A 21,359-nucleotide genomic window follows, 5' to 3' on the forward strand; every position below is an offset into this window, starting at 1 on the left:
TGAGTTTGCTTCATTTTGATAGTTGGAATACCTGAAAGAGAAATAAACTGACTTTTTTTCCCTCTGAACCTTCATTTTGCCTCCTCTTTGCTGTACCCACTTCAGAAGACATTACTAGCAGTTTTCCATAGAGGGGCAACAGCCAGCCATGTGCCTGTTAGCATCTTTCTATTCTGTCCCAACCAAATTTTCATCTACGTCTTTTTCTCTGTTAGTGCCATTGGCGGCCTTTAAGTGGCTGGTGTGCTTCCTCCTGGATAAGAGCCGGAAGACATTGGCCAAGATGAAGGCTTCTGGAAAGGACGACTTTGAAGTACACAATGAAAGCCAGGTAAATCAAATACAAACGCAGACTCAGAAATGACACAGACTCGTAGATGGGGATGTTTAGATGACTTTTTGACTATTGATCACACTGGAAAAAACATTGTTATCGAAACCATAACAATTTCAGAAGCTAACATGTCTCTCTATGGTTATCAACCTTGTGTATGAAAATGTTATGAATGTGAATGAACATGAATATGTTGTGTGTGCCCTTTTGAAAACTTCTCTCGCATTCTAACTGTTGTTAGTGTAACTGGCTGACGTGTGAGGCCAAATGGCAGTGGCTTAACACCAACAATATGGTTGTATGTGCAGTCTTAAGACAACCGTTGTGCCTCAGCATCTGTAAGCCTAAGTCTGGGTAAAAAAAAAGAATTCTAAGCAGCCAATCTTAGCTAAGTTTTGATCTGCCCCCAAAGTTAAAAACACTGTTCAGCTCACCCTGAAGCAATTCACAGTTACCTGCTTTTGCATTTCAGTTTTGTGGGGATAGGGCATTGTTTTCAGAGATACAGTTCATCCAATGGCATCAAAAGAAGATCCACCTTCACCTTACATCAAGCACCCGATCTAAACCTTCCCTACCCCTCATCTCAGATCCTTCTGGAAGGAAGCCCTTGCAAGTTTGCAGTGGAAAGGTTTCCCGCCCTGTGGGGCTATAGTACCGAAAAGAAACTCCTTTGCGAGTGACAAGCTGGAGCTTACAGATGAGAATTGTATTTCTCATCTGCATTGTATTTCTGCAGTGGCTAATCAACACGGTGTTCACCTTTTACAGAAACTTTTGTCAAAGAAAATTGGTGTCCGGACAGGGTGTTTTAACTTGTCTTCCCAATGGCTACAGGAAAAGGTTGATTTATCAGTGTTGACTGAGTTTGTGTTCGGTATTAGACAAGGAGTAAATCTTGGATCCCAGCGGCCCTATTCTAAAAGTGTTTTAAGTCCCTGGCAATTGACGGAAAGTCGTGTCACATTTCGATGAGCATGTTATTGTTATGGTTTCGCTGGTTAGGTTGTTTCCAGTAGGAACACATTCCACGTAAAGCATGCTAACAGAGCCCCGACCCCAGCACCATGATTGGTCGAAACATATAGGAAACGAAAGAAAGTGAAATGCCCCATTTACACGAATTGATTTGTGAGACTACCCTAACCCGAACCCTTAATAATCGTAAAATCTTAAATTGGGACGTATGACTCACTTACCAGGACATTCCTACTGACAGCAAAGTGCACTCACTTTTCTGAGAACTTGATACTATCGCATAGTGCAGTAAAAAGTATTTCCCCACTTCCTGCTTACCTCAAATATACCTTTATTACAAAGGGAACTTGAGTAAACAGATTCCAATTATTATTTCATTTGTTTAATGAGATAGTTACGAAAGTTATCCTAGTTATTAGTTTGAACACAAAAGCTAGTCCACATCTGAATGGCTGAAAAAAAACAAAATCAAAGGAGTTGCCAAGTGTCCTGGCTTCAATCCAATTGAGATTTTGTGACAGTACCTGAAACAAGCAATCTCTCTCTCTCTCTCTCTCTCTCTCAGGTGTATAACTGCCGTTCCTTGTCCATTGCCTACATCGAGCACACTGTCCTCCAACACTTCCATGACTTCACCCACAGTCCAGGGGTACCAGTTGGACTCAGAGCAGTCCTGAAGAAGCTCTGCGCCCTCTATGGACTCTGGACCCTCAGCAACCACATGACAACACTCTATCAGGGTAAGTTCTATCACCTGACATGACATGAGATCACATCACACTACATCAACCTTGCCGAAACCATGCCAACTATCTGCTTCAGTTTCAGTGTTTAAATTTAGTCCAGTGGGGCAAACAACAATAGGTTGGCATGAGGAAGTGCCACAATTTACAGAAACCAAAAAATTGTGTCTTCTATGCCCCCTGTTAGCCCCAGGCCCCTGGCCCTGGGGTGGGAAGGGAGGTGAGGGTTCTGCGGAAGAGTAACCAAGCAGAGATCATGTGGCGAAATGGCTAACAGACAACCAACAACTAAAGGCTGCTTTATAGTTCGGCGTTGAATAGCTGCTGATGGTATGGCGTTGGTGTCTATGCCGGTGCTTGGTTTATGGTTCTGCGTTGGTGATTACGCACGTAGCCCACTGAAATGCGAGAGGGCAGTGTCGAGCCTATTTTAGCACAGACGTAATAAAAACAGAACATGCTGTCACATCCGATGTGTGCAGATATTTCACACCACAAATTATAACTAAATATAATTAGAAATATAGCCGCAAGCAGCAATTCACAGGTTCAAACCTGTTTGCGCCCAACAGAAGGAAGCAGCTCAATCGGCCAAAATTAAAGCGGTGAGCAGCAACTGGCGGGTTTGGAGTTGGGACTAGTGCAGGTTAGACTATGGAGCTAGTTGAAAATAAATGAAGCACACATAACGGTGTTTAACGGTTGTATTGCATATTCAGGGACAGAACAAAAAACAATTCAAATAAATCAAGGGGAAAAAAAACTAACAAAGAAAATATAAGGAATAAGGCTTCTCAAAACAGGAAGGTTGTGGTATTACAAGCTAAGGTATATTGTATGTTCAGCTTCTATCAGTTATAACAATTCTCTTGAAGGTACACTTGTAAAATATCACAGCACCCAATACTCAATCAGTCCATCAATTGATATATTCAAATTCCTCTCAATCAGTGATTTCGGTTAGATAAATCCATCAATACCGACATTACCATAATTGCACAATCCCATTCAATTCTTCAGTTCAATACACTTAGTGTTTTACGTGACTATAGTGTAAGTCACTTAAAAGTGATCACAGCGCAGACATTTGTTTCCAGAGTGGCAGTCCCATTAAAGTTGAATTCATTATTTTAAAGTGCAAAAGTTGGTTTTAGTAATTGTCAGTAATGTCAGTAATTGCACAGTCCCATACAAGTTCTTCGCTCACTGTAAAGTGAATATGTGACCCACCGCATACTTTAGGGTCATTTGGCACCTTTTGACTTTTTTGCATCATTTGAAAGAGGAGAGCTTCCAAACAAGGTGTCACTTGTGCAGATCAAGCAAATATTTTTAAAGCTATGACTTGTTAATGACAAGGCAGTGGCAAACCGTGTTTCTGAGATAATCACCTTAAAAGTTTCGCCGAGAGTTGGCTTCATTCACCAAGCTCACAGAATGCAAATGGGGGAGCCAAAGCCACATGGCTACTTAACATATGGGCCAATCACTGCTTTGTTCTTGTGTTTTGAGGGAACGTTGAACGTATTTTTGTTTTGAAAAAAGCTTTTATTTAACAGTAAGAATATTCATGTTTTATAAAAGTGGAATTTAGTGGTTCTTGAAAATATTCAGTTTCATAGTCACATTCAGGTTGAAATCCGCTGTTTAAAATGTTCTCCATGTCCAGAGTAATATCAGATTCCGTCTTGTTGACGGAAGTGACGGTGACGTCAGTGACACGCCCCCTCCACAACGTTGTCTCCGTGTGTGTATAAAACACGTAATATTTAAAGGCTCAACTCTATCAAAACAGTTTCACATTGTGACTTCACATCACATGGAATATGGATGATCTTCACCTTGACGGTCGCTTTAAACGATCGATCTGCGTCGTTCAGCGCTGTTCACTCGGTAAGTGAACTGCGTTTCCCTCTGTAGTCTAACGGGAATATTTAACTCCACGGTTTAACATTTTTCTACTATTTATAAATCAAACTCGGTTTTGAAAATACGTTGAGAATTAAAAAAAAATTATAATGAAACATGAATCTGGAAAAATCACATTTTCCTTCAAGAATGTTTTTTTCAACTTATTTGGGTGCTTCTGGCGATTTTTGAAATGCGCAAGATGGGAAATGCTGTGGTGGGTCACATATTGTGCAGAAGGAAATGAGCCTGGAGGAGCCAGGCTTGAGGCCTGCCTACAGTTAATTGGGTGAGTCTTTTCATCAACAAGGGTTCCTTCCTTTACCTCGCCATCCATTTATTTGCTCCAGCATAAAACCTGACCTGTTTTGGTCAAACAGCCATAGATGTCTTGAGCATTAAAGTTTTCATAAACTTCTCATGTCCTAGTTCCATATGCACACTCAAACTTCCATATGGAAGTTGATATGGAGTGATTTTTAATAGGTGGATAACTATAAACTATAGCAGAGTGACCCATTATTTAACCTGGGTTACACGCACTCAAAGTTCTGACGTTTTTTTGCTAATTTACATAAACTGAAAAAGATATTTGGATTTTGACTATATCAACACCAAATTTGGTATACAGCACAGTGGGATTGAGATACACATTTCTATTAGAAATGAGAAAGCTCGGTCCAAAAACCTGGCCACCCTCCACCAAAAAAGATGTGTACGCCCACATGCACTAATCAATATGGCAGCTCAGATTTTGGTTAATCCTTGACCTCAGAGCGTGTGCACCAAATTTGGTGGTGGGCATTTGTCGTGCCCCCTATGGGTCAGGCTCAAAATGTTTTGCTAAACCTATTCCCAATCACGGACTGAAGATATCTACCAAGATTTCTGATGATTGGGGAAATGGTTAATGAGTTATGGCCAATTGTCTGCTAAGCCCCACCTTTCGCAACGTTTTTTTGGTTGATGATCTTGCACATTTCTAATAGAAATGTGCATCTCAGAGCTGCAATGCTGTATACCAAATTTGGTGTTGATACAGTCAAAATGTAGATGTGACGTTACTGTTTTTCACATGATGTAAATTGGCAAAAAATCCATCATTACGGACTTTAATGGTCCAAGAGGCTTTTTTGGAGAGCACATTGAACTGGACCCTTGTGTTTCAAATCAATCATAGTCGCAGTGTGAGGGGCGTGGCCTTTCCAAAATTGTGCTTTTGATCCTTAATTACCGTGTCACCATCTGGCCAGTTGGTATATTGAGAAAAGAACATGTGAGAAATGTTTCTTGGGAAGTATTTGCACGTCATTTCCAGTTATTTGGCCAAGTTTCATGGTTCTAGCTAATTCCAGATCACAGCAATTTGAGACGCGGCATAAGTGAACAAAGGATAATAAACCGGCAGAAAAACAAGACACCCACAGTGTACTTATGGTGGCTATTTCAGGCAGAACTATAAAGCAGCCCCCAGCCTGTGGTTTGTTTAATGGAGAGTGAAGACAAGTTAATATCAATTAAATATTCAGCTGAACCAAAGTAATCCAAGGAAAGTGGTGTACAACAAATCCTGTTGTCGTTTCAATATTGGAGGGAATGTTGAAAAGTGCAGAGTCGTGAAAGCATCAAAACATTTAGAGAGTGGTGTAGGTAACACGGATTGATATACTAAGAAACACCAGGAAATGGCCTGAGCTTGTGTGGTGGCCTCAGTGGAAGGAAGGGGGCCAAAATAATTTTATAGAATTTTTAGAATTACATTTTAGAATACAACATTTGCTACGATTCTATGACTTGAATGCGGTTTCATTGCCGTGCACAAACGCCAAAGGGCACTCGTGTCTCGTTTTGACAAAATTGTATTATTTATTTGAGAAACACTGTCCCTTTCCAAAAGCACATACTGTACGTTTGTTCTAGGAAGAACAAACTTGTAAGGTTTCCCAAAACTGAATGCTGGGATAACTAAGCACTCAAGTCTATTCATGAATGGCTCCCTCGTATTTTGGGCAGAGCAGCAACAAATCGGGGCGTTCGAGGCATAAATTGGATTTGGGCAAATTTCAGTTCGAAACAGTACTTAGGCCGCGAAAAATCTTGTCAACCATATCCACAAGAAAGCACAGACATGTGATGATATTGATGGTCAGTCACACTGACACTGTTTTAATTGGATAATAGATACATACTTAATGGGACAATCTTTAAACCAGTGAACAATAAAATAATGATATTCATTTTAGTGATAATAAGAATTTTGCTTGTTTGAAAAATCACACTTTATCTGTAAATGTACTATTCTCCTTAACTTAACATCTCGCAAGCAAGTCATTTCTATTCTTGGCTATTGTGGCGGACAGGTGGATACTTCTATGGAAGAGAGCATGCGGAGTTGGTCCAGACAGCCATTCTCACTCTTTGCTCTCAGGTACGTGTGTGTGTGTGTGTGTGTGTGTGTGCGTGTGAATCAGAACAGCAAATTCATCCTGATTTTCTTTTCTAAATTCATCTGACAGTCTTCTCCTACAACAGTGTATTTTTCAATCCTCTGTCTCTGCAGTTGAAGAATGATGCTGTTGCACTGGTGGATGTTTTTGCACCCCCCGATTTCATCCTTAACTCCTCTATTGGCAAGGCCGATGGTCAGGTAAGGCCCTAAGGAGTGTTTGCGGAAACCAGGAGGACTGGTTTGCGCTCTGGGGTGTGAGTGGGTGTTGCTCTTTGTGCTCTTTGCTTCACTGTGGGTTAGGGGTTCTTCTGCAGCTGTAATGCTTTGTCTTGGGGTGTTCTTGGAGCCTTGGGATGTCTCCGGGGCAGGAGAAAGGCTTTTTTTTTTTCTGTCAGCAGGCTGGACATACAACACAGGGTATATCTATGACATTGCATCCAAGACAGACAAAGACAAGACAAAAGAACCACCCCAATAAATAAACATATGTAGTAAATGCGATTAACTGTAGCGAATAACGAATTGATAAATGAAAAGCACCTACTTTGAATTAAAGTAGGTGAAATGGAAAATGCATATAGTAGAACAGGCAATAGATAAAGAGGATCCCTCTCTCCCACTCTGGCGAGCTCCAACTCTGAAACACCATCAGCATCAGAAGAGATAGTGAGGTCCCTGATAAAGAATAGTAGGGGACTCAAGGTCTTGTGGAAGGATTTCAGAGATCCCTTCAGTGAGAATTTTAACTTTTCCAGTTGTATGCATTGTAAGACATCCTGTATCCACCTGTCTTGTGTTTGTGGGGGTGGACATGTTTCTATTTAGGAGGGATGGAACGTCTGGCTAACAAAGTGGTGAAGGCCATGACACGCTGTAATGTAGTGGGCATATTCTGAGTTGGGGGGAGGCCGAACAAAGCAGTCAGGGGGTTAGGGTGTTATTTGTGTTGAAGGCCTGTAGTCGGCCCCGGGCATGTCCAAAACATATGTATAGCCAGCTGGAGATTGCTTACATCTATTAGAGGCATTCTTTCTATCTGCATATATTTTTGCCAATTTAGCGTTGGTAAAGTGGGCTCTGTGGGGCACCTTGCACTGCAGTAGGCCATGCCTGGCCCACTTAGATGACGAGTGCACAAGACCGAGAATGTCACTCCACTGGCGTCTGAGATATTGATACCTACAGTAAGTTGCTCCCCCAGGAGTACTTGAGAGGTGCAGTAGTGGGCTGGGATTCATGGAGTCGATTTTGCCATAGATAATAGATATCAGCAGCTCAAAATAAAGGGTGAGAAACTAGTAAATGTTCGATTCAGTTGGCGGTTGGGGAAATGGGGGAACTGCTTTTGAACAAATGCCTTATTTGGAAAAAATGGAAGAGAGGCTATTGGGCAAGTTAAATTTAACTGACAGGGATGCAAAGGATGAAAAGACCCCATCCTCATATACTGTAGGTCATTAAGTGTTAAAAGACCATTGACCAACTGGAAGGCGGGGTCAGAGCAGGACAGGGAGAATAGGTGATTATTTAAAATCGGCCCATGAATAGAAGCTCTATGTAGACTGTTTCCTGAATTAGAGCCAAGTCTTAATAGTACGATTGAAAACTGGGTTGTTTGAAATTTTGTAGGCCACTATGGGAAGCTGAGAGCAAATGATGGAGTATAAAAAAAAAAAAGATGATATCTCAGTATGAACCCAGGGCGGGCAGGGGTCAGAAAGTTTGCAGTTGGCCCAATAAAGGAGTTTAATGTTACAGGCCCAAAAGTGGTGTCAGAGATTCGGAAGCGCAAGGCCCTCTTCAGACTTGCGGAGCTGGAGAATTTATCTCTTAAAATGGACAGGCTTGTTATTCCAGATGAACGCATTCAGCTGCCGATCAAAACTAGTGAAAAAGGATTTTGTGGGAGTCTCTGCCCACAGGTACGGGTTTAGGGAGGGATACTCTTTCAGGCAGTGGGGCACCAACATGGAGAGAGTTTTATTCACAACCATAAACAAAAAAAGCCTTAAATAATTGTATAATAAAATAATCAGAGTCTGGGTTTCCTTGGTCTGGTCTGCAGGCGTGGCAGCGTCCTGCCCCACGCCATCTCTACTGTAAGACAAGACAACACATAAGAAAGCTATCCCAGCCGGGTCCAACCAATCATGGCGGGAAAACACCAGCGCCGTCTGTGGCTTAACCACCACCACCCCCCACAGCCACTACCATCTGCGCCATACCATCTCCGACATATGGAACAAAAAGGGAGAGAAAAGTTAGGTGTACACAGCACTGGCTTCCCACAAAGAGCTGTTTTTACTTTATCAAATGTCTGCTGGTATTTCTCCGTCCACTGGCCGGGATCTGACACACAACAGGATGGTCAGCTTCAAATAGTCGGCTACAAACCTCCTGTAGTGACTGGGCAGCCCCAAGAACTGCGAGCTGCGATAACCAACTCCGACCACCCCAACTGCGAGCTGCGATGAAAAAGGAGGTAAACTCCTTTTCATCTTAGGTCTCAGACTGTTCGCGACTGTGGCAGTTTAATCTGTCCGGGGTCGGACCAGTCCTCCACCCATGTGGTACCCCAGATACTGTACCTACTCCGCCTAACCACAAACTTCTTAGGGTTGGCAGTGAGCCCTGCCAGCCTCAGGGACTCAAAGCACTGCACCCACTTGCTGCATGTGCCTCCCCCAGGTGTCACTGTGAATAATTACGTCACCTAAGTAGACAGCGTGTATGCTGCATGCGGACGCAGGACCTGGTCCATGAGTCTCTGTATGTGGCTGGGGCCCGGAACAACCTGAACCGAAGGGTTACAAATTGGTCCAATCCCCGCAGAGTGGAGAAAGCCTATCTTTACTTGAGCTATGGCGAAATGTGAATATGCCATCCGCCCTTTGTTAAATCCAATGTCATAAAAAATGGAGCCATGCCTAGCCTGTCAAGGAGTTTGTCGAGCCAGGGCATTGGATACGCATCAAATTAGAACACCGCATTGACTTTTCGGTAGTCTACACAGTAGTGGACCGACCCATCAGGCTTACCTACCAGCACAATGGGACTACACCAGTCGCTCGTAGACTCCTCTATCACCTATGTCCAGTGTGGCCTTCAATTCTACCTGCACGACTTTGCGTTCATGTTCAGGCAGGCGGTACGGCCGAGGGCCTACTTTCACTTTCACCATGTTGGCGTTGGACTTGAGCGAAGCAATCTTCTGAACATTGTCCTACACTATAACTCGAATGAGTTATAGCTTTGCTTGGAGTGTCGAGATGGTTGCCCAAAAGTCAGGGGAGAAGGCTTTTTGGTGTTCTTCTAGGAGGCTAGCTATGGTCGCCATGTTGAGTTTGTTGCTGGCTTTCCCGGAGAGATTGGATTTTACGGTTTGTTATTCTTCGCTTTGTTTGGTTGATTGGGCTGCCATATTTCGGTGATATGTTGCTCAAAATAACAATATCATCCACTTGGTGGCAAGTCAAAGTGAAATTACGGGGTTTTGCAAGGTTAGACAAATAAAAGTTCCAGGATCGATACTCAGCGTGTCTACTCCATCCGGAAGTCAAGGCTCTTTTAACTGGTCTTCCTAAAAAGTAAGTTGAGAAACTACAGCTAATTCAGAACACTGTCACTTGACTTTAAACGAAAACAAGGAAGAGAGCAAATTACTCCTGTTTTAGCTACATTGCACTGGCTCCCTTTATCTTTTAGAATTGATTCCTTCTTCCTTCTTCTACTTCCTTGAGACCTTCTTCTCTTATGCAGAGCTCTTCATGGTTCAGCTCCCTCTTATGTCTCTTCATGTCTTTTAAACATTCCAAAAAACCCCCAAAATAAAATTGGGGAATCTGCCTTCTTCCACGATGCAGCTAAATTGTGGAACACGGTACCGAAAAAGTATTAGAGAGGTGGGCTCAGTGGACATTTTTAAACAGCAACTGAAAATATACATTTTTAATTTATCTTATAATCATCAACAAGCTTTTTATTATTTTAAATTATTTATATCTTTAAATGTTATTATTTTACTTATATGATCTTCCCTGTTTTATGCCCCTTGGATTGTATTTTTTAGTCTTTTTTATTATTGTGTATTATTGTATTTATATTTTTGGTGTTTGCTGAAACAAAAAACACTTTGTGAGCTGCATTCTCTGCATGAAAACTGCTATACAAATGTTTATTTTTACGATTAAACGCTAGGCCACAACTGTGTGTCATGGATCTCCTTCACTTTTTCAACCTCTCCAGCATGACTAGAGCAGGGGTGGGCAAACTTTTTGACTCAGGGGCCACAATAGGTTTTAAAATTTGACAGACGGGCCGGGCCAGTAGCAGATAGATGGAGAGTGTTTGTGTGAACTAATATAAATTCCATGTCAAATTCATTACATAAAAAGTTTCGCCCTTTAAAGGGCAGCCAAAGCACGCAAGTGTAGAACCAGGGGTGCCAAACATGAATAGTAAGATGTTTTTACGCAAGGTTTTTCAAATTTGTTATTTATTAAATGCTTTTGGGGTTTTTTCCCCGTTGTGACATTGGCAAATTGACACCAAGGTAGCTTCAGCCTCTCGATGACACCAGACACGCTGTCATACAAATCCTCTCCTCGTGTTTTCCCCTTTAGGGACTCCATGGTCAAAAATTCCACTGTTATCTCAGAATTGTCATTAATCCCCCTGATAAAAATTAAGAGCGGAGCAGTGTCTTTTAGGTCGTTACTTTCATCCAGTGCTAACAAATATAACTTAAACGACTCAGCTTTTTTGTTTAACTCGCTGGCTATGTCTTCCTCAATTAGTTCTACACGGCAAGTCACTGTCCTGCGTGATAAACACATTTTTCCAAAATTGTTTTTGCTCTCTGGACACAAGAGAGCTGTTGTCTCTACCATGCATTCTTTCAAAAACTCCCCTTCGGAGAAAGGCTTGCTGCCCTTTGCTAATTTGAATGCCAGCAAATAACTTGCCTTGGTACTTGACTCTTGAATAGTAGTTTGTCGCTGAAAAATCTTTTACTGAGTCTGTAAATTGGCTGCCAACCTCTGAGCAGTAGCCGCCCGTTCTTGCGTTGACTGCTTGCTAGCGTAGTTAGCATGCTTGGTGGAAAAGTGGCGGCTGATATTGTATTTTTTGAAAACCGCAACGGTTTCTTGGCAATAAGACATACAGCCGTTGTTCGGACTTCAGTGAAAAAATATTTAGGTTTCCACTCCTGATTAAACACACTGTCAACTTTTCTTTTGTCCACTCATTTTTACAGAAGGGCTCAAAGCCTTTGCCCTTCGACTTCACCTTTGCCGCAAAGGTGAAGTAGAGCAGACAGACCAGACTCCAACAAAGGACAATTGTGTCTGGAGTGCACCATCTAGTGGGATCAACTGAAACACTGGGCATTGCAGGAAAAAGGCTAAATGAATGTGGTCTTTACTATAATATGATACTAATAATATTAGTACCAAATTATGGTAAAGACCGCATTCATTTTGCCTGTTTGGGGCCTCTTTTCATTTTCTTTTGGCCCCTGGCTGCATTTGCAGGTAAACTTGAGAATCTTGTGCATTACTACTTGTTCATAATCTGCATCACCACCCTCAACGGACTTCATCACGTCATCAACTTCTTCCGTTGTCACAACAACAGGCGTATCGTCGGTCTCCTCTGGTGGTTCTTGAAAATATTCAGTTTCATCATCACAATGAGGTTGAAATCCACTGTTTGTAATGTTGTCCAAGTCCGGGATAACGCCGGTATCACTGTCATTCTCTGCGTTGCTGTCGGAGAACTGACTATCATAGTAGAAAATTAAGTCCAGTCCTGCTTACACTGACTTAGATCTATTGCACTAGTCAGATAAAGGTCCGCGATATGATTTAGAACCTCCTCCACCCGCTTCTCGTAAACCATAACAACACGGAGACTAAAGTTTTCACAGACAAGTAAAACCGTATCCTCGGCTTGTCCACGGGAGTGACGTCAGCCTGACTTCTTCAGTGGTATGCGTTGGTACAGGTCCCCTACACAACAATGTCTCACTGTGTGTGTAAAAGTAGTACAATTTAAAAGTTTAAACTCCCTCAAAATGGTCACATCACATGGCATTTGGAGGAATGATCTTCACCTGGACGTTAGCTTTAAAGGAAACGATCGATCAGCGTTGTTCAGCGCTATTCAGCGTCTCAGTAAGTGAACCGTGTTTCCGCAGTATATATCAACTTTCTATGAATTTCCCTCTAAGTCAAGGGTGATGCAGATCCATGAATTGAATGGCTTCCCTGTATAAATGCCCAGCAGCTGGTGGGGTAAAGTCTGACAGAGAGACCTTGTATTTTCTCCTCTCACTGAAAGCATATCCCAGCAGTCAGTTTTTCCACCATTACCTGTGGAAAAAAGTGGTACAATGATCATGCTTGGGGTGTGGCCTGACATGCAACCTTGCTGATTATTTTAATCTATAGAGACCAGGTTGCGTTTATCCCGTTGTGGTAGCTGCAGTGCATTCTGTGCAGCATTTTTCAAGGATAGGTTGGCTATTTTTCAACCCAGGCCTGATAAGGAGGTTGGTCCCGATCTATTCAAAGCACAACCTCCCAACTGGCATTATAGTTACTTAAGTGACTTATGTCATTTTTAAGATGTTTAGAATAACCTTATATCACAATTAATTTAAAACTGCTTGCACCGCAAGTGGTGCAAGGTTTTAGCTATAACATAAAAAGACATAAAGTGACTGTCTGACTTATATTAAAAAAGGAGATTTAACCAGTTTTTTTTAAAAGGCTTAAGGATTGCCCTGTTGCACTGTGTTTAAGCACAGCAAAAAGCTGCAGCGGAGTATAAGTATAAGTGAGTTGCCTGGGTTGAAAAACAGCCTATCCTTTAAGGTTTTAATTCTAACGCCTAAACTTATAACAATTAATAGTTTGTAATTTTTTTAATTTTTTTTTCTATAAAGTCACCACATGTAGCTCTAAATAAAAGCAAATTCATTCTAACATTTTATTAATCTGTATTTTAAACACTGTTTTTTAATAATTACTTGAACACAAGCCAGACACTTGAAGAATGTCGACATCATGTATGACTAACAACACCCTAGGTGGGTGTGGGCATGTGGGCGCAATATGAGTGTGTTATGAACGGAGCTTTGGGGTAATGAGAAGGACAGCCTGCACCTGGTATATGATGTACAGTATATGTATATAAATATAATTTAAATATATAAAGATATAACTGTTTTAAATGTATTATTGAATGATTGCCCATCCCTAATTTGTGATATGGACCTTAAGTACAGCTCATGTTCTTTGTATTTGTTTTTGTTCAGTCAGGAAAAATAAATTCATCCTCCCAGTAAACTCTAATCCAATGAGGCCATTAAAAGTAACTGTTTAAAATATACTGTGGAGAGTCACCCATACTCATATTCTCAGAACCCCCTTCGTCAGCAGCATGATTCTAAACTCACCAGAATCTTCCTAGACCCGAAGGAATTAAGCTGTTACCACATAAACAAGCATGCTGGCGCGTGGGACCTGAGGCTACAGTCTGAGTCACACAGGCAATTATTCTGACTGTTCACTGTCTTTAATTTCAAGTTCTGCTTCTTAAACGTTGTTCATGTTCTGGCATAGCTAAATGCTGCCGCTAGTGACTCCCCTAATGCTGTCGCCGAAGAATGACAATAACAATCAAAGAGACTGGTATCTAATCTTCATCTAGCGTGATCTTTGTGACAGAAACACAAAAAGTGGGCAATGTCAAGAAACCGAGAGTAAACTAAGGTCATGTGTTTGCAATGCAAATCAACTATTTGAATTGCAAACACATGAACTCTATTTAGCTTCACTTTCATACTTTTTGGAAAATTCCGATAAACAGCCGTTTTTGCGTCTTTCCATTTGTTTGATATCAGTACACTGTTTTGATGGTGTAAGTTTTTGTACCCTATGTATTTTTTCTATCTTAAGTCCTGGAGGGTGACACCGTCAATTACAAGCCCCCGATGAAATGATCAGACTGCCAAATCTACACGATCTGACGACTAGCAGCTGATTCTGCCCTGACAAAACATAGGCAGATGATTGCTTACTGTCAAAGCATTCAGTCTATTTAAATGCTTTACTAATCCATGAATACGTATAGCGTAATCCCCGCATCTAATGTCATTGTCGCAGTCGCTTCTGTTCCGTTCAGTTATTTACCCCTAGGTTTAATGAGGAGGTGTACTGGACCCAAGTGCAGAAGAAGATAATCTGAGGCAGAAGTTAAACATAAACCTGGTTAAATTAAACAGAAAAAAGAAAAACACAACAAAAACACTGCTGCCAGCGGTCAGAACCTTAACTAAGCTGTCACTGCTTCCAGAACTGAACCATATTAACACCTATAAGTGTTTTGTTTGCTCTCCAGGTAATAAACTTTGATGAAAGCAGTCCGAGCCGAACGAATGTGATAGTTTATACAGAAGAAAATTGTGAGGGCAATCTTCCCTAAACTCAACCCAACTAATCATGTCTTCTCCTCCTTTCCGCCCTGTGTAGCTGTATAGTAACATCTGGGCAACAATTCTCCAAGGCAACAAGGTGTTGGAACGCCCGTCCTGGTGGAAGGAGTTCTGTTGGGACAAACCCGAGGTTGGATCCCTCCAAGCCAAACTCTAAGAATTCTAAAAGCACCTCTCCATGTTGGTCTACGAACACATCATACAGCAGGGAACCAAACTAGAATGTCCCTCTCTGTCAAGGCAACACAATGTTATAATGTTATCAACATAATTATTCAATTCCCCGCTGTTGCTTGTGCAGGGATTACCTGTCACGTGCCAAATGCTGTGACAGTCTTTTCATCTACAAATTTTGTTAACACAAAGTCTGATGCAAATCGATGGTTGTATGTTGAGTTGAATATACTTGGTTATTTAATCACAGTGGGCCTCATTCAAGAGTGTGCATAGAAATGTTCTTAGTTTGTGCGCAGACTCATGTGACACATTTGTTCTTACCCAAATGCATATGTTAATGGTTCTCAACCATTCTAAATAGACAGGCGCAGCTTCTACACAACATAAGCCACGGCTCCAAATACAGAACTTGGGGCTGCTCCTCAGAGGTAAAGAAAGAGGAGGAGCCGAGTAGTGCACCATTTAGAGCTGACTGGTGCACGAGGTTTGCGCCGTAATGGAGGCAGTAATGGAGGCAACCGATGCCATCTCCCATTAGATTGCTCTTTGGTAGAAATTTAAAATCAATTTATAAAAAATCAATTTATATAAAAGCCGTTTTTCCTCTCTTTTCCCCTCCTTTTCTTTATAAATTGGAGGCTGTTTGTAGCCATGAAGCTGATGGTGCGATGACTTGGACTGGCTGGCTGTGGTTGACCCGTTGATTGAGTCCAGATTATTACATATTTAATGATTAAATGAAAATATCAATAATTCATAATATGAGAAGGTGCTTTCTCTTGCCAGTGGAAACCGGGTGATGAGCTGCCTAATGTAGCTGGGGGAAAATCTGGGGAAATAAACTGGTGTGGTTTATCAGTAACTTTGTATGAGTGAGGTTCAGATCAACAAGGATCAATCAGGAATATTTTAGACACACAAGCTAACTGGTGCTAGCATTTCCTTTTGGATGCTATAACAACATACCAAATTCCTAACATTCTTCAATTTGACTTCCTGTACAAATCTTCTGGGTGGGTTAACATTTAATTGCTAACAAAGGGATATATTACATTTTAACTTGATATTGATATTTCACAATATTTGTCCTGTTTTAAATGTGTCTACAATTCCATGTGATCATGCAATAAATTTTGCATTCTTCTAGTCTTTTTGTGATCCTTATTTCCCCTCATTTTTGTGTTTTAACCCATTCTAGTATCTTAGACATCTAGTTTGTCCTTCTATGGAATTCGGCATGTCATACCGTTTGGCTGATCAACTTTGATGTTGGGGTTGAGTTAGTGTTGCTTTTGCGTGCTGAAAAAGAGGGGCATTTTTACAAATGATTCCGCAAAACACTGTGATCGCAAAATGAAGAAAGATGCCTTGAAATTTCTCATTTCATATTCTGTTGTTCAACATTTCACTTGAAGAAATCCCATGAATTAGCTACTTTTTTCTGTGAGATAGATGACTTTGAGGAAAAACCTGTTTTCATCTAACTAATCTTACACACCAGCTAAGTTAATCTCAAAAACATTAGATTGGCTGTTTTAGCTCCACAAAGATATATAATGACATATGCTGTACATTGGATGTGACACAAATATATTCCACTAGACTTAATATGAAGCACTCCATCTTCATACAGCCTTTACACACACACACAAACAACAGCCTTTGTACATACAGACGATATGAATCAGTCTATTTCATGGGCCAAAAAGGTATTGTTCAATGTACATCTCAAGTTTGAGTAGTTACCATCAATGTCATTGCTAAAATCCCTTGACAACACATCTGAGATAGTAAGATAAACCTTGCTAATGAAACTTCAACCTTCTTTCTTTCTCTTGGGATCTTGGGAGGTCTTTCTTTTTTTACCCAGCAAATCCCCCAGAACACACATCCTCTCTTAAGACTTTACTATTGAGGAACGTACAACTCTGCTGCAGCTTCTGGCTGTGCTTGAATGCAGTGGGGAAACATTTAAGCCTAGAAAAAGTGTTTTTGTGAAATCTCCCTTTCCATAACTGGAAACTCAAATTTGAAGGTCTAAAAGTTAGCATTAAACATTACATTACAAATAAAAAAAAAATAAAAAAAACAGTTTCACAATGCTACGGCCCCCAGATGTTATAAGTCTTAAAAGTGTGAGATTGAACTTCCTAGTGTCAAAATGTGGAAGTGACTACTTTCCTGTGGAGTTCTTGTATGCCAATCCAAACAATCCATGTCTGTTTATCAGACGACATCTGTGAGTGAACACGCACACGACGCACACCGCGTTTTAAAGGATAGCTTTGCAATTTTTCAGCCCAGGCTTTATTCAAATGTTGGTTCCCATCATTTGTATAGTGGAATGTAAAGCCCCTTTCCCACTTGCACTGAAAGCCATTAATCTACTGGCAATGTTCCGTATAGACGTCATGTGGGAAAAGGAGCCGGTGTCGATATTCTCTAAAAGTCATTCCGTGAATTTCCCAACTCTACACCCAGTTTAATTTGCGGGAAAATGCTGATACGGCTGTGAGTGGAAGTGTGAGAATGAGACATCAGATTTCCGTAAAATAGGGGTGAAGCTGAAGCCAAATAAAGCCCAAATAGTGGGTTTTTACGAATATTCAATTTGTACAAATATTTTAAAGGTTTTTGTTTTCGGGAAGAACATTGGAAAAAATGGCAATCTGATCAGAAACGTGGCGCTCGGCTGCAGAGACGAGAAACTGAAACACGACCAGTCTCTACAGAGACAGGTCTTTATATTCTTCAATTTTATTATTTTTCTTCTTCTTAGATGTGTCTTTAAGAGTTAGGGGTGCAGTGCGGGGACATTGGGCACAAGCGCTACACTTGCCACCGTCTGGGAGGGGCGGAGAGACAGGGAGCGAAGTGCTGGTCTAAAAACATAACTGATTCTGTTCCCTAATCTTGTGTGATATTAGGCACCTCCCACACTAGCGTAATGTATCCGTAACAGTCATCTATGTGGGAACAGACTTTTCCTTTAACTTTTCCATTAAGGAGGCCAGCGTGGGAATGACTACCGACTGCGTTTGCCGGATATTTTTCATCCAGCAATGTTGCATATTTCATGTGGGAAAGGGGCTTAAGTTTGGGCACCCAAGGTCGAAATGCATGTTACAATGAACATCAAAGTGAACGGAAACTGACCTGACCTCTACAGTAAATCATATAAAGTCAAATATGACACCTTTCTTCTTCTTCCTTTATTACATTTTTTGGTTTCTAAATAATTAAGGAAAAAGGCCCTGTGCAAAAGTTTGGAAAACCTTCTGCATTATTGATGATAACTATTTTACAGATGATTAATGAGATGCTTATAATCCCCTCGGAGCACAGACACAAGTGGTTTTCTTGCTACTGGTTTAATTGAAGGCTTCTCTCCAAATCCACCGTGAAAACCATAAAATTACTACACTAAATAAAGACGTTTACGACATAAAACAATAGCATGCAAAGCATGGGGAATAACATTTACCAAAGTAAAATATAGACAAACAACACAAGTGACCTTGTTGGCTGCCAGCTACAAACAAAGGAATAGTCTCCGATTCTTCCTTATAAACATTCACATCTTATGGAAGTCCATTGTGACCAGCATAAACCTTTCATTGCCGCATATACAGTGTCTGTGCTTACTGCTTTCTTACTCACGCGAGAGCTGCCCACCAGGATGTGCGTAACAAGACTGCACCGCTGCATCCCAGGATCCACCATCCATTAGCTCACAGTTCCTTCATAGTCATTCCATGTCCTCGTGATAGTCTTTCGTGAAGGTGCTTGATAAATAAAACTGATATGTGGCTGTTCTTTGGGATTATTCCTGGATGCTTCACATTTGGGGGGCTTGATACCTTCTTTGTCCAAGAATGGACTTTACTTGCAGCTTACTGTGCAAGTTATGCACTGAACTTTGACTTGTTATTTCAAACTGGCAGCTGATTTTACTCCCCTTGACCAATCAGAGAATTTATGTAGGGAATCCAATCTGTCCTCCTTTTCCTTAGCGTTACACACAAGAGCCTTGAGGAGTTCAGGATAAACTTGCTTGATTTCTCCCACCTAGCATTCTCTGTCAGATAGTTCCTTTTGCCAAAGAAACTCTAAAAGGCATGATCTGCCGGATTGTCCTCGGAGGCAACATAAGCCCATTGTTCAGGCTTTTTACTTGACTTGATTCTCTCTATACGGTTGGTTACGAACACTTGAAACCTTCAGGTGTTATTGTTAATGTAGCCGAGAATGACTGTGGAATCCGTCCAAAAGAACTCTTGCAGATCTTGGATTTCTATTTCCCTCAGAGCATGCCGCTGGTTCGAACTGCAACGACTGCAGCAGAGTTCCAGTCCCGATATAGTTGTGACATTGGTTGTTGAAACTTGACTTGACTTGACTTTCCCATTACCAGACAGCAATGGACTTCTTCAGACTCGTTAATGGCTCGCACGTAAGTACATTCACTGTATCAGGAGGCACTGACATTCTGCAAAATGATGAAGCTCATACCTTTTGACGCTGCAGAAATGTGAAGGTAAGAATCATCTTTTGATTTGCATTTCAGCCAGATTGGCTAGGTCTCTGATCCAGGACTCCCACTGAGGTCTTAGGTTTACTGGAAGTTCCTCATCCCAGCCCATCTTCTCAATACACATTTGCTGGAGTATTTGTTTCCCCCAAAAGGACAATGGGGGTGCCATGAACCCCAGGGGATCATACATAGAGGGTACGGTAAGCACACCTCTTCTTGTTAGCGGATTGGGTTTTACTTGAACTCTGAATTTGAATGAGTGCAATGTGATGCGCCACACTACTCTAAGATCTCTCTCTCCATGTGCATCAGTGTCTTTGCTCCTAAGCTTTGATGCCACGGGCATTTTTGTTTTCAGCCTCACCTTGTCTAAGTGACTACAATGATGAGACAGGGTTGCAGGCAATTTTTGCTTCTCTTGTCAGTAATTTGATAAATTGGCTGAAGGAGGGGAATTGGCTACTCTCTTCTTTTTCAATAACCTTCTGGTTACATCTCGCCGTGAGCCAATCCGGTAACTTTGAAATAATTTTCCTGTTTTCACTACAGCCATTCAAAGATTCCCAAAGCCTTGATGTAGGCTATGCACTATTTTCAAACCCCAATAGCCACTAAGGGGCGGCTTGCCAGCGCTATAGCCCTACCAGCTCCCACATTTGTAAAACAGGCAAGTGTAAAGCAGTGGCATTGTAAATACTTAATGGGGACTCTCCATTATGCATTTACTCTCCAAATAAAAAAAATAAATGTTTTACTATTTTAGATGTATTTACTTTACTCCTTTTCCTCATTGAACTAAACAAAAGAGTGGCTCCACGGAGCCATTGATACCCCTGACACACACAAGTCAAACAGATAGCGGGTGCAACAGATCCGCAATTTATGGTGCTTTAGCGGCCGCAATCCATTCTTTGTGAATTTGCTCATCATGTTTTGTGGGCTTTTTAAATTTTATTTTAATTATAAATTATTTTATGAGGCTATAAAATATTATCTTTGTTTTAAGAAATAACATTTTCCCCTTTTTTCCCCCAGCACCAATGCTATTTTGAAAGCCTAAATTTTGAGTTTTATCAGACCAAAACCGAGTCAATGACAAGCATAGAAAACTGTGCCTTCGATTTAAAATCTAGCGTTCAGCCCGTATTCTGGCAGATGTATGAAATACAACCCAGAGAGGATGAATGGAGTACAAGTCACACTCCATTGTGAAATGCCGATGTGATTCGTTGCAAAGTTTTAATAGCTGGAACCAAAAAGGCTTCAAAAATTCCGATTCAATGATACAGCGCTCTTCCCGATGGTTCCAGACAGTGTGTGTAATTTTTCCATATGAATACAAACTGCGAGCACAGAGGAAACCTTCCTTTTGCAGTGACACCTCGAGGCCTCTATTACTGTTAAATCTAAACCCGATGTTTGTTCTGACAGGAACATACATGGGTTAATCCTTCCTTTGTAGATAAATCCCTTGTATTTGCCCCGCAAGCCCCTCGAGAAAAACACAAGGTGACTGGGTTGGGAAAGGTTCATTAAAACAAAACCACTGGAGGTCAAAAGGACATTTGTGAGATTTGAGACACAACAAACCCTTTGGCCTCAACCAGATTGGACAGCTGTGTCTGCAAAACATCCTGTCTATAAATAGCAGTTATGTTACAAAGATAAATGAACAGGCCAGAAAATCTAGGGAATGTCTTGGACTTTGCTCTTGCCACACACACACACACACACAC

At 41.2% G+C, this 21,359-nt stretch overlaps 1 protein-coding gene across 1 annotated transcript in view; it reads left to right on the top strand.

Moving 5' to 3' along the window:
- Positions 1 to 15,284, top strand: part of LOC307247058 (peroxisomal acyl-coenzyme A oxidase 3-like) — a 52,115-nt gene extending 36,831 nt beyond the window's left edge. Inside the window, exons 14-18 of the mRNA XM_080023125.1 lie at positions 216 to 331; positions 1,878 to 2,052; positions 6,324 to 6,391; positions 6,524 to 6,610; positions 14,950 to 15,284. Coding sequence (XP_079879251.1) covers positions 216 to 331; positions 1,878 to 2,052; positions 6,324 to 6,391; positions 6,524 to 6,610; positions 14,950 to 15,069 — 566 coding nt within the window. The 3' untranslated portion in view covers positions 15,070 to 15,284. The remainder of the gene's footprint in view (positions 1 to 215; positions 332 to 1,877; positions 2,053 to 6,323; positions 6,392 to 6,523; positions 6,611 to 14,949) is intronic.
- Positions 15,285 to 21,359: the final 6,075 nt, after the last annotated feature.

This window comes from Zeus faber (genome assembly GCF_960531495.2).
Source record: "Zeus faber genome assembly, chromosome: 22".
Classification (NCBI taxonomy): domain Eukaryota; kingdom Metazoa; phylum Chordata; class Actinopteri; order Zeiformes; family Zeidae; genus Zeus; species Zeus faber.